This window comes from Dipodomys spectabilis, unplaced genomic scaffold (genome assembly GCF_019054845.1).
Source record: "Dipodomys spectabilis isolate Male_0828 unplaced genomic scaffold, ASM1905484v1 ptg000098l, whole genome shotgun sequence".
NCBI classification, from domain to species: Eukaryota; Metazoa; Chordata; class Mammalia; order Rodentia; family Heteromyidae; genus Dipodomys; species Dipodomys spectabilis.
The window spans coordinates 9230553-9243491 of record NW_024870775.1 but is presented as its reverse complement, the minus strand read 5'-3'; the positions used below and the strand labels follow the sequence as shown (position 1 = coordinate 9243491).

General features: G+C 45.4%; 1 protein-coding gene across 2 annotated transcripts in view; it reads right to left on the bottom strand.

Annotated features, from left to right (window-relative positions):
- The window catches only part of Rnf216 (ring finger protein 216), a 129725-nt gene that overhangs the window by 12194 nt on the left and 104592 nt on the right, over positions 1-12939 (bottom strand). For both annotated transcript variants that reach the window (XM_042686695.1, XM_042686696.1), the window contains exon 15: positions 3337-3434. In XM_042686695.1, coding sequence (XP_042542629.1) covers positions 3337-3434 — 98 coding nt within the window. The remainder of the gene's footprint in view (positions 1-3336; positions 3435-12939) is intronic.

Genomic DNA, 12939 nt, shown 5'->3' with positions numbered 1-12939 from the left:
GATTGTGGGGGGCCACTGCTGTAGTAACACAAATGTAAACACCGGGACTGAGAAGAGCACAGTTGGGCTTTTGAAGAAAGGGAGTGGAGAGGGTGTCTGGCAAACAACATCTAAACTAGGCAGGAAATAGCCCACTGGATGTGTTCCTAGGGATAAGGCAGGAAGGGAAGCCTGAGCTGTGCGCGTCTGCTAACCTTGTGTTCCACAGGAAAGCTCATGGCCCTCCCCCAGGTAACCAGCTGACATCCCATGAGTCCATTACTACTTCAGCTACCCAATCCAAGTTCAAGGAAATTTTCCTTTTTTTTCCTCAAGGCTAGAGTTCTAGCACTTGAGCCACAGCTCCACTTCTGGCTTTTTGGTGATTAACTGGAGTGAGGAGTCTCAAGGATTTTCCTGCATGGCTGGCTTTGAACTGCAAAGGATTATAGGCATGAGCTACAGGTACCCAGAGTCTACAGTGCTGTCTCTGCCCATCTTTTTTCACTTCTGTTTGACCAGTACAGAAGATGGTGTCCTGGAGAACAGTTCATTACTGAGCAGGTGCTAACTAATTGGAGCTACTGTTCCAGATGCTGCTCCTTCTCAGAGCAACAACATAGCTCCTGGCAATTGGTATGTAACTACTGATCTGTAACATGCTTTTGTTTTCTGTCCAATGCCAGAGACTATTAGCAGTTGACAAGGATCTTGTCTGTCATCCACCAGGACAATAGTTTACTATTCAAATGTATGCAGATAGATAGATTTGACCTTGTGAACAGAAGCAGCAAGTGCTCTAGAATGCATGAATGTGAAATATGAATATACAAAGTGGAGGTGGGAGCTAGTGGCTCACACCTGTAATCCTATCACTCAGGAGGCTGAGATCTGAGGATCACAGTTCAAAGCCAACTCTGGTAGGAAAGTCCATGAGACTCTGATCTTCAATTAACCAACAGAAAACAGGAAGTAGAGCTGTGGTTCCAAGTGGAAGAGCTCTAACCTTGAGTAAAAGACCTCAGGGACAGTGCTAGGCCCTGAGTTCAAGTTCTATAACCACCACCACCACCACCAACAACAAAAAGAAGAATACACAAAGTGGGAAAAATCTCTGTGTGAAAATATAGTTTATATTATCTCTCAATTTTAGGTGGCCTAGATTATCCTTTCCTTTTTTTTTTTTTTTTTTTTAGTCTGTTGTGGGACCTAAACTCTGGGCCTGGGCAGTGTCCCTCAGCAATTCAGCTCAAGGGTAGTGCTCTACCACTTGAGCCATAATACCACTTCCAGTTTTCTGTGTGGAGATAAGAGTCTCATGGACTTTCCTGCCCAGGCTGGCTTTGAACTGCAATCCTCAAATCTTAGCCTCCTGAGTAGCTGGGATTACAGGCCTGAGCCACCAGCACCTAGCTCACACTGGTTATTTTTGAGATAGCATCTCACTTCCTGACTGTGCCTGAACTGTGATCCTATGTACCTGGGATAACAGGCACATGTCATTATGCCCAGCTTCTTCTGTTGAGACAGAGTGTTATAGATTTTTCTTTTTTTTGGTCAGTCATGGGGCTTGAACTCTGGGCCTGAGCGCTGTCCCTCAGCGCTTCAGCTCAAGGCGAGCGCTCTACCACTTGAGCTACAGCACCACTTCTGGTTTTCTAGTGGTTTATTGGAGATAAGAGTTGCATGGACTTTCCTGCCTGGGCTGGCTTTGAATCTCGATCCTTAGATCCCAGCCTTCTGAGTAGCTAGGATTACAGGTGTGAGCCACCGGCGCCTGGTAGACTTTTCTATCCAGGCTGGCTTGGCATGTCAATTTTCTTGATTTGATCTCAGTCTCCCTCTAGTCAGTTACTGGTGAATAAGAAAGGCCTGGAAAACTTTTTGCCCAGGTTGGCCTCCAACTGTAATCCTCTTGACCTTAGTGTTACAAGTAGCTGGATTATAGGTGTGAGGTGCCTGGTTCTTCTCATGTTTTTCTCACTTATCATTGTCACTTTTCTCTATAACATCTAGCTAGGAAAGGCTTTAGTTTTTACTAGATTGGGTCTACTTTGATAATTTTCCCCATCAAGCTCCATAACCTTAAAAACATCTGCAGAGTCTCTTTTGTTATATAAGATAGACATCTTTGGGAGCCATTATTCTGTTCACTGAAGTTGAGGCACAGAGCATAGTCAGGAAGCCCAGTGCCTGGGTGACCCTGGGCAAACTACTTGGGCTCACTCTCTGGGTCTCACCTGCCTCATTTGTGAAGTGAGGATGCTAGTACCTACCTGTGCTGGAGAACTCAGAGATGGCCAAAGAACCCAGACACCATTCTCTGGTTCATCGCCTGTGTAACAAACTTCCTTCCTTACCCATCTTATTTAAACTGAACATAAAGTCCCTTGGCTAGAGACTCCCATAGTGCCTGCCTTGCCTTGGAGCTAGGTTGTATTCATATGATAAACATAATTTCTGAATCACTTACAACTTTCTACTTTTTTTTGCTGGAGTATAAATGTGGCCATGCCCCAGGAACAATTATGTGGGCAAGAATATCACACTCAGGAAATGGTGAGGCAGGCAACAGGATAAAGGAACCTGGATTTCTAATAACTTTTTTTTTTTTTTTTGCTGGTTGTGGAGCTTGAACTCTGGGCCTGGGCACTATTCTGAGCTTTTCAGCTCAAAGCTAGCACTCCACCACTTGAACCATAGCACCTACTTCCAGCTTTTTCTGTGTATGTGGTGCTGAGGAATTGAACCCAGGGCCTCATGCATGCAAGGCAAGCACTCTACCACTGAGCCACCTTCCCAGTCCCATGGAACCTGGATTTCTGAGTGACTTCCTGGGACAGATCAGCTAAATCAGTTCAGCAAGGCTAGACTGCTACATGAGAGAGAAATAGACTTCTACATATTTAAGCCACTATATTTTACTAAGTTAATGCATGTAAAGTGTTCAACCACACAGAGAAATATTTTAGAAGTAATGGTTACCATTATTACTGATGGATCATTTTGCACTCTGGAGGCTGGAAGTTCTACTTAATGTTTCAGGCCACCAGAATTCTCTAACACAAATAGAAGTAACATTAGTGCAATCTAATCTAATTAAAATGTGTTATGAATGCTTATTTATTTAGACAATAAGGAGAAGGGGGGGCCAACATTTATTGAATGCATGTGGGGCAGGCATTTTCTATGCACCATTTCACTTCCAGAATGGCTCATGAGGCTGTGAAGAGGAAACAGGCCAAGAGTTTGGTTCCTTTTCTAAGATCACTCTGGACTGGAGAGGCTTAACCCCTTGTCCCCTCTGCCAAAGGCAGCTGAGAGTCAGCCATACATGCCTGGAGTCATACTACTCACATAGATGTTCGGTACTTGATGTCATCCTTTTCAGCCAGCTCTTCACAGGTGAGGCCATTGTGTTCTTTCCAGAGTCCCTGACATTTCCTACAAGTCTCCTGGTGACAAATGAAAAATCAGAGCTCTTGGTGAGTAGATAGCACTCAAGTTTCTATTCACCAAAGGCCTATGAAACACACTTCACAGGGCTTGGAATCTCTCAGAGGACCAATTTCTCTTCAGCACCCTGTTTCTAAAGAATATTGCAATAGCAGAGAGAAGAAGCATCAGATGGTGGTATAGGACAGTTTTCTCTCTTTAGACCAAAAGAACCTGCTTGCTCCCTATCAGTACTGCATTCATCACTATAAAGCTTTCTGCAATGCTATAGGACACCTGGAAACAGCACAGGAGATTGATATGGAGTCTTTAAAAAGTGAAGGAAGTGTAGGCTGCTTGAGGGCAGAATCTGTCAAGATCTTACTTTGCCAGCTCTATTTCCCAATCCTCGGAAAGGAGTTGAGGAACAGTTTAGATCAGTATCACCATGGGCCCTGAGGGAGACTGTAACCCATCACTGATAAACATGGATGTCATCCTCCAAACTTGAGCTTCATTTATACAAATAGAAATGAAAAATAATCATCACTTTTAATCTAGACTGTGAATATTTTCATAGGTGCCAGAATCTATCCCATATCAATAAGAATATAAAGAAACAACTCAATAATCATGGACACAAATGGAAATTGCAACTTCAGAAAGGACAGCAAGTCAGGCAGGTGACTCATACCTGTAATCCCAGCTATTTGGGAGGGTGAGATAAGTATATTATGGTTTGAGGCCAGCCTCGGTAAAAAGTGAGAACCCTATCTCAACAAGTCAGGTATAGTGGCATGCGCCTGTGAGCCCAATTACATAAGAGGTATAGACAGGAGAATTGAGGTTCAAGGTTGACCCTAGGCAAAAAATTAGGGTATATCTGAAAAGTAAATAAAAAGGAAAGGGTTAGCCAGGTGCTGGTGGCTCACGCCCGTAATCCTAGCTGCTTAGGAGTCTGAGATCTGAGGATCACGGTTCAAAGCCAGCCCGGGCAGGAAAGGCATGAGACTCTTATCTCCAATAAACCACTAGAAAACCAGAAGTAGTGCTGTGGCTCAAGCAATAGAGCGTTCACCTTGAGCTGAAGAGCACAGGGACAGCACCCAAGCCCAGAGTTTAAGCCCCATGACTGACAAAAAAAAAAAAAAAAAAGAAAGGGTTGGGGCTATGGCTCAATGGCAGAGCACCTGATCTAACAAGTTAAGAGACTTTGCAGTTCAAACTCCAGTACTATCAAAGAGAAGAGGAAGGGGAACAGAGTAGAGGGGAAGAGAGGGGGAGGAGGGAAAGATGATAAGGTAAACTAGGTCTGAATGATGAGTCGGTAAAGAACACTCATTCAACGCAGAGACCAACATATGAGATGCTAGGGGACAGAATTGGGCCAAGCAGGGTCCTGCAATTGGCCTATACATAGTGCAAACAGGTACTGCTAGTTCAGGGCCTTGAGGGCCTGTCTACTTGGGCCTTGTGGAGTCTATCAGTTTCAACTTGGTCCCAGAGCACCAAAAGATATCTGATCAGAATGCCTCCAAAAACATGGAAATGGCATCAGCTTTGTGATTTCTGGGTGGGAAACAGTGGAAGAAAGAAAGAGCAAAGTAGAGAAGATAGCTGGGAGCTGGTAGAAATATCCAGGAGAGGGATCAAAGAGGTTCAGACTAGGAAAGAGAGCAAGGACTTGAAGAGAGGCTAACTGGCTTGGGAGAAACTGAGGAAGCAAGCCTGGCAAGCTTGAGTGTGGGGAGAAGAGGCCAAAGATGAGGCCTTGGGCATTAGTTTGTGCAACTTAAGAGTGGTAAGGGTAGAACTCTGGGTGGAGGGAGGCAGGTGTGAGGATCTCATCTGACAAGGCTGCGAAGACACCTTTGGGGATAGGAAGGAAGAGGAGGAAAGGTTTTAAGGTAGGAGAGGGCAGGCTAGAGGCCTCTCCATGTGGGGCAGCAATTTTAGAAATGGGTCCCCTAGCTAAACTGTCCACTATCTGTTCTGCATGCAGCTGAGGTGAGTCTGAGGAGTCAGGGGCAGTTGGTAAAGCACAGTGCTCTCATTCTCTCTAAGCAAGGTACTAAAGAGTGGGTGAGACAGAGCAAGATCACCAAGGCACTGGCAGGATTCATGACCTCAAAGAGCTGAAAGGTAGATGATGCAAGACTCAATATTTTGTACTCTAACCTTTATATAACACATATATGTGCTATTTAACAAAAACATAAAGAAAGTTTAAAAAGAAAAACTAGAAGGACTGCTTAGGGAGTTAATGAGTAGTTGCACAAAGGCTCCAATCAATGGTGTAGGAGGGGTGGGATAGAGATGAGCTCATGGGAATCTGCACTTCAATGCCACTGCTTCCAAGGGACACAGATGTTCTTTGGTCTACTATTGGCATCCCGTTCAGCAAACAGAGGCTAGACCACCATTGTACTTAATTATTAGCTACCAGAAAAGTAGAGCAGCACAGAACTTTTCTTAAAAGGCCTTGTGCCTGACTATTCCAGGAAGCTGGTGGATAAACAACAGCTGGAGAATAGATGAGCTGGTGTTTGGATTCTAACCCTTCCAAACAATGCTACCCTAGCCACCCACCAGGAAAGGCAGCTTGGAAACAATACTCTGCCTTGAGGTAGTGCTTTTTTTGCATTCTTGGTGACTCAGTTATTAATTCATAGGCCCTTCCTCCTAAGGAAAGAAGCTCTGTACTCTAGTGAGGGCCAACCCCACCAGGGAAGAATGATCTGGCTAAGCTGGTGTCCATGGTGCACAAAGGCATAGGGAAAATTCCAGTTCTTTCTACATCACAGTGCTCAGCACATGGTTTTTCAGCCATAGTAATTTCCTTCTCACTGAAGGGCCTAAGGGTCCCAGAGAACAAACCCCATCTGTCTTCTGAAAAGATGATGTAGCTAGATTATTGAAACCCACAACTGAAACAATGCAAGCAAATAGCAGGCGGGGGGAAAAGTTAACACATGGAGCTCTCTGTTGTTGTTTCTATATTCTAAACGTGGTATGTGTTTTACTAAATTGAAATTCTTTCCTTTTAAGCACTGTTAGGCTTTGTTCCAACACAACAGTATTAAACAGAAATGTTCCAAGTGCTTCTATTACATGCAGATAGCCATATCCCTCCAACAGAAGTTAATGTGTAAAAGAGCCATTATGGAGGGTAGAGCACCCTGGAACTTCCTGACCTGAGGAAGACATTGCATCCTGATTCCCCAATCCGGCCGGGCCCACACTTTCCATCACTTCAGGTCAGGGGAAAGGTTAACCAGCTGGTTAACCTGGATAGCTAAATGCAAGCCATTTATCCATGTTTTTCCTGCCTAAACAGTGTTCAATGGGCAAAGTAGGAAGTTAAATTTAGGTCAAATTTGGATGACCAAAGCAAGGAGTTGAAATTTCTTCACATAACTACAACTTGCACAAAAACCAGTACAGCTGGGTGTGGTATTGTATTCCAGTACTTGGAAGATGCACATAGAAGGATGCTGAGGATTCTGAGTTCTAGGCCAGTGTGGGTTATGAGATCCTCTCTCACAAACCTAAATGCCCTCCATCACCAACAAAACAACAAATCCTCAGCAGACAAATGTGTCTTACAAGGGTCTCGAGGCCTGTGAGTTGCTGGCAAAGAAGATTAAGTGGAGGCCATGCACTGATGCTGCTTGTTCCTTGGCATTCAGATTTACCTGACTGATGTTCAGCTTACTTCCAAGACAGAACACAGTAGAAACTGCTGCCTTACTTATTATTTTTTTTTTTTTGTCGGTCGTGGGGCTTGAACTCTGGGCCTGGGCACTGTCCCTCAGCTCTTCAGCTCAAGGCGAGCGCTCTACCACTTGAGCTACAGCGCCACTTCCGGTTTTCTGGTGGTTTATTGGAGATAGGAGTCTCCCGGCCTCTCCTGCCCGGGCTGGCTTTGAACTGCGATCCTCAGATCTCAGCCTCCTGAGTAGCTAGGATTACAGGCGTGAGCCACCAGCGCTCGGCGCCTTACTTATTTTTAATCTCTCTTTTTTACAGGCACATACTAGGTATAGCAGAGGGTTTTACTGTGTGATATTTCCATACATGTATACCTGACTATATTTACTCCGACATTCCCTTTTCTCTTCTGCTGCTTTATTTTCAACTAATCCCTCCAGCAAAATCTTAACTCACTCTCTAGAGGGATAGAAGTTGCTAAGACACTGATAGGGTATAAGGTATAAGGGTATAAGGTATAAGGTTGACCCAGATCTAACTTCAGGAATTCCAGCTTTCTGCTCCCTCACCTCACTCAAAATAATACAAATATAAATAAATAAAATATAATGGTGTGGCTGCAAATGTCCAAAGACCTCTAGGGGACAGATGAAGCACCCAACTGTTCACAATTGCTTAACAAACTCTCCAGGGACCACAGGGCCTCAGGCTTTCAGGCCATCTGTGTTCTCTGGCTGTCCAAGTTGCTAGTCTTCCCTGCTCCAGGCCCAAATAATATGTGAACACCAGCTAGAAAGTACACAAAAGCACTGATTTTAAAGCACTAAAACAGATGCTGGAAGTCCTGAGAATCAACTGAGCGCTGCAAAAACCAAAGCCTGGGCAGATTTGATGTGATCTCTTTTCCTCACCAAGAACACAAGGCTTCCTTTCTTCTAGGTCAGCCAAGGAGACTGATTCTTGTCCTCAAGGAGCTTGGTCTACTGAGGGAGGGGCTGAATACTTTAACAAACAAATTATAGCACAGTGGAGGGAAATGGCATGTACACACATACAAGTGTGGGGGCCAGGTGAGACAAGAATTCTAGCAAGCCGGGCGCTGGTGGCTCACGCCTGTAATCCTAGCTACTCAGGAGGCTGAGATCTGAGGATCACGGTTCAAAGCCAGACTGGACAGGAAAGTCTGTGAGACTCCTATCTCCAATAAACCACCAGAAAACCGGAAGTGGCGCTGTAGCTCAGGTGGTAGAGTGCTCGCCTTGAGCTGAAGAGCTGAGGGACAGCACCCAGGCCCAGAGTTCAAGCCCCACGACCGACAAAAAAAAAAAAAAAGAATTCTAGCAAGACTCATGAGCAATGAGCACATCCATGCAATCAATAATGTACTTGCCCTATTCTTCTTCTAAGTACCTTTCTCAGTTTTTTTTTTTTTTTTGGTCGGTCATGGGGCTTAAACTCTGGGCCTGAATGCTATCCCTCAGCTCTTCAGCTCAAGAATAGGGCTCTACCACTTGAGCCACAGTGCCACTTCTGGCTTTTTTTTCCCTGCTTATGTGGTGCTAAATTGAACCCAGGGCCTCCAGCATGCAAAGCAAGTGCTCTACCACTGAGCCACCTTCCCAGCCCCTGTGAGACTCCTTATCTCCAATGAACCACCAGAAAATCGGAAGTAGTGCTGTGGCTCAGGTGGTAGAGTGTTAATAACTTTGAGACGAAGAGCTGAGGGACAGAGTCCAGGCCCAGAGTTAAAGCCCAATGACTGACAAACAACAACAACAACAAAAGGTTTCATCATTAAATAAAAGTATTAGCTGGGCGCTGGTGGCTCACACCTGTAATCCTAGGTACTCAGGAGGCTGGGATCTGAGGCTCAGTGTGCAAAGCCAGCTCAGGCAGGAAAGTCTGTGAGACTTTTATCTCTAATAAACCACTAGAAAACCAGAAGTGGTGCTGTGGTCCAAGTGGTAGAGCTCTAGCCTTGAGCTGAAGAGCTGAGGGACAGCGCCCAGGCCCAGAGTTCAAGCCCTACTACCAACAACAACATAAAAAGAGGTGGGTGCCAATGGCTCTGTGCCTGTAATCCTAACTACTCAGGAGGCTGAGATCTGAGGATCACAGTTCAAAGCCAGCCCAGGCAGGAAAGTATATGAGACTCGTATCTCCAATAAATCACTCAGAAAACCGCAAATGGCACTGTAGCTCAAGCCTTGAGCTGAAGAGCTGAGGGACAGCACCCAGGCCCAAAGTTCAAGCCCTACAACCAACAAAAGACAAAAACCAAAACAAAAAACAGCCCAAACTCAAAGTAACACAAAACCCAGTAGGATTTATGTCACCTCCCCTTTTATATTTTATGTATGTATGCATATTTGTAATGTATGTTAAGACAGTAGTACATACATCTAATTTTTTTTTTTTGGTGGGTTGTGGAGCTTGAACTCTGGGCCTGGGCCCTGTCCCTGCACTCTTCAGCTCAAGGTGAGCACTCTACCACTTGAGCCACAGCTCCAGTTCCAGTTTTCTGGTGGTGTATTGGAGATAAGAGTCTCATGGAGTTTCCTGCCCGGGTTGGCTTTGAACCTCGATCTTCAGATCTCAGCCTCCTGAGCAGCTAGGATTATAGGCATGAGCCACCGGCGCCCAGCTCATACATCTAATTTATAAATAAGCATAGATATTGGGGTATGTTGTGCTCCACAGGACTGTCTAGTACAGTGAGTAACTTTTAAATTGCTGCTAGGGAGACTAGAAGGTTGAGGACAGGGGTGTAGACAGGGCAAAGCACTGGGCTATATTTCAGGACACTTTGAAGTACAGACTGAAGAAACTGAGAGCAAAGGCAGGAAGACAATTACAAAGCAAGTGACAGAGGCCAAGAGAGACTGGGGTGAGAGAAATCTAGAAGGACTTTCAGGATTCTGCCAGGGATATTAGCTAGGCTGGGAAACAGGAAATTGGGTCAGGGGGCTTAGCGTGAACAGCACACTGAGTGTGATAGGAGGGAGAAGGTTAGCCTGAGAGAATGGCTTTCTTAGCCACTCTTCAGTTGTGCTTCTAGGGGCTACAGCAACAAACAAGCTACACTCATGTGTGGAAATGTCACAATGAAACTCCCCTTTGTACAACTAATGTTTTCTAATAAAAAATAAATGAACAAGTTATACACATCTCTACCTTAGAGTACTGTTTTAGTTAAGAATGTAGATGAATGAGCAGAACCTAGAGCTGCAACTATAATGGGAAAAGCATGGCTCTGTGAGCATGCAGTGCAGGCTCTGTGGACACATCTCAGGTGATTTGTTTACTGGAAACCCCAAGGTCACAATTACAAGGAGCAAGGAGACCACAGATGAAAGCTGACAAAGGCCTCAAGCAAGAGACCATCAGAACATCCAAGGCAACAGTCTGCTGCAGCTTGGCAGGATACCTGCTTCCCCGGCTTCCTGGAAGCTGTGAATGAGCTGCTAAGTACCAGGATGGCAGATGACTATATTAAACCTCAGGCTACTTTTTTTTTTTTACATGATAGGAACTTGCTAATCAGAGTGATCTTAGCCTGGCCACATGCAAGGAAGTAGCTGTTCCTTCCACCTTTGGCCAGTTGCACATCTGGTGGAGTAGCAGAAGGAAGCACATTTTTAGATCTCATGACATGAATAAACAGGCTCTAAGAGAGCTTTCCACACTAGAACCAAGTATCGCTCTTTCCCTCAAGCAGGAATCACTAGATCCTTCCTGGTAACTATTAGCATGAAGCCCAGCAAAGGTGGTTGGACTCTGCTATGTTAGGATTTGCTAAATTTTGCTTGGAGTGATTACTGGTACCAAACCCAGTTCTGTTCAGAGTGATGGTGCTAATGGGGACAATTTTGGCAGTTGTTCTCCCAGGCAGTGGATCCACTCATAGGCTTTGGTGTATTCTGAGTGAATTAAAGTTAAGGGAGGACAGGGTGTGTGGAGAAGGTTGGGGTTCATGTTGAGATATATCACAGGTAGAGGAAATGTGACTGGGGATTGGAGTGATCTGGAAGAGGGAGGAGCAAGCTGCTTGGAGAACCAGCTGGCACCCAGTGCCAGTTCCATGTGCCCTGCCAGAGACCACAACTCCTACTCTCTGAATAGCAAAATGCTCACCCTAGAGCATTCTTCCTAGACTTCCTTTCCCCTGTGGCAATGACTGCTCATCATCAGTGCTAGTGCTAGTTTCAAATACCAGGGGCCCTGAGAAACCCTGATGCCTTAGGTGAAAGCTGGTGTTCTTTCACTGAACTCTGGGACATCCAGCTCACACTCACATTTAATGGTGGTGTCTTGAAATCATCTGGTTTCACTATACCTCTCCAACAAGCCAAACACTCTTCAAGGGTAGAGACTATAGCCTGCCATTAAGGGTTCTATTCATCTTTTTTTTTTTTTTTGCCAGACTTGGGGCTTGAACTCAGAACCTGGGCATTGCTCCTGGCTTTTTTTTTTTTTTTTGGTCAGTTGTGGGGCCTGAACTCTGGGCCTGGGCACTGTCCCCCAGCTCTTCAGCTGTACACCAGTGCTCTACCTCTTGAGCTTCAGCACCACTTCTGGCTTTTTCTGCTTATGTGGTGCTGAGGAATTGAACCAAGGGCCTCATGTATGCAAGGCAAGCACTCTACTATTGAGCCACCTCCCCAGCCCCCTTGGGCTTCTTTTGCTCAAGGCTAGCATACTACCACTTGAGCCAGTGACACTTCTGGCTTTTTCTTTGTATGTGGCACTGAAAAATCGAGCCCGGGCTTCATGCATGCTAGGCAAGCACTCTACCACTAAGCCACATTCCCAGGCCCTCATCTGTTTTTCAAAATAATTTTATTTATTTATTTGATCGGTTGCGGGACCTGAACTCTGGGCCTGGGCGCTGTCTCTCAGCTCTTCAGCTCAAGGCTACTGCTCTACCACTTAGGCCACAGTGCCACTTCCAGCTTTTTCTGCTTATGTGGTGTTGAGGAATCGAACCCAGGGCCTCATACATGCAAGGTAAGCACTCTACCACTGAGCCACAGTCCCAGCCCCTATTTTATCATTATTATTATTATTATTTATTTATTTTTTTGCCAGTTCTGGGACTTGGAACTCTGGTCTGGGGCTGGGTGATGTCCCTGAATTTTTGTGCTCAAGGCTAGTGATCTATCACATGAGCTATAGCTCTACTTCCAACTTTTTGTGGTTAATTAGAGATAAGAATCTCTCAGATTGCTGGGCACGGGTGGCTCACATCTGTAATCCTAGCTACTCAGGTGGCTGAGATCTGAGGATCAACAGGCAGGAAAGTCCGTGAGACTCTTAGTCTCCATGAGACTCTTAATTTCCAGTTAACCACCAGAAAACCGGAAATGGCACAGTGCTCAAGTGGCAGAGCACTAGTCCCCAGGCCCAGAATTCAAGCCCCATGACCGATTAAAAAAAAAAAAAAATGGGGCTGGGAAGGTGGCTCAGTGATAGAGCGCATGCCTTGCATGCCAGAGGTCCTGGGTTCGATTTCGATTCCTAAGCACCACATAAAGCAAAAAGAAAAAAAAATGCCAGAAGTGGTGCTGTGGCTCAAGTGGTAGAACGCTAGCCTTGAGCTGAAGAGCTGAGGGACAGCGCCCCAGGCCCAGAGTTCAGGCCCCATGACCGGACCCAAAAAAAAAAAAGTCTCATAGACCTTCTTGCCAAAGCTGGCTTTGAACTGTGATCCTCATATCTCAGCCTCCCGAGTTGCTTGGATTACAGGTATGAGCCTGGCTCATTCATCTGTTTAAACAATAGTTCTAAGGATCTGTTTTTACCACATGCAGATAG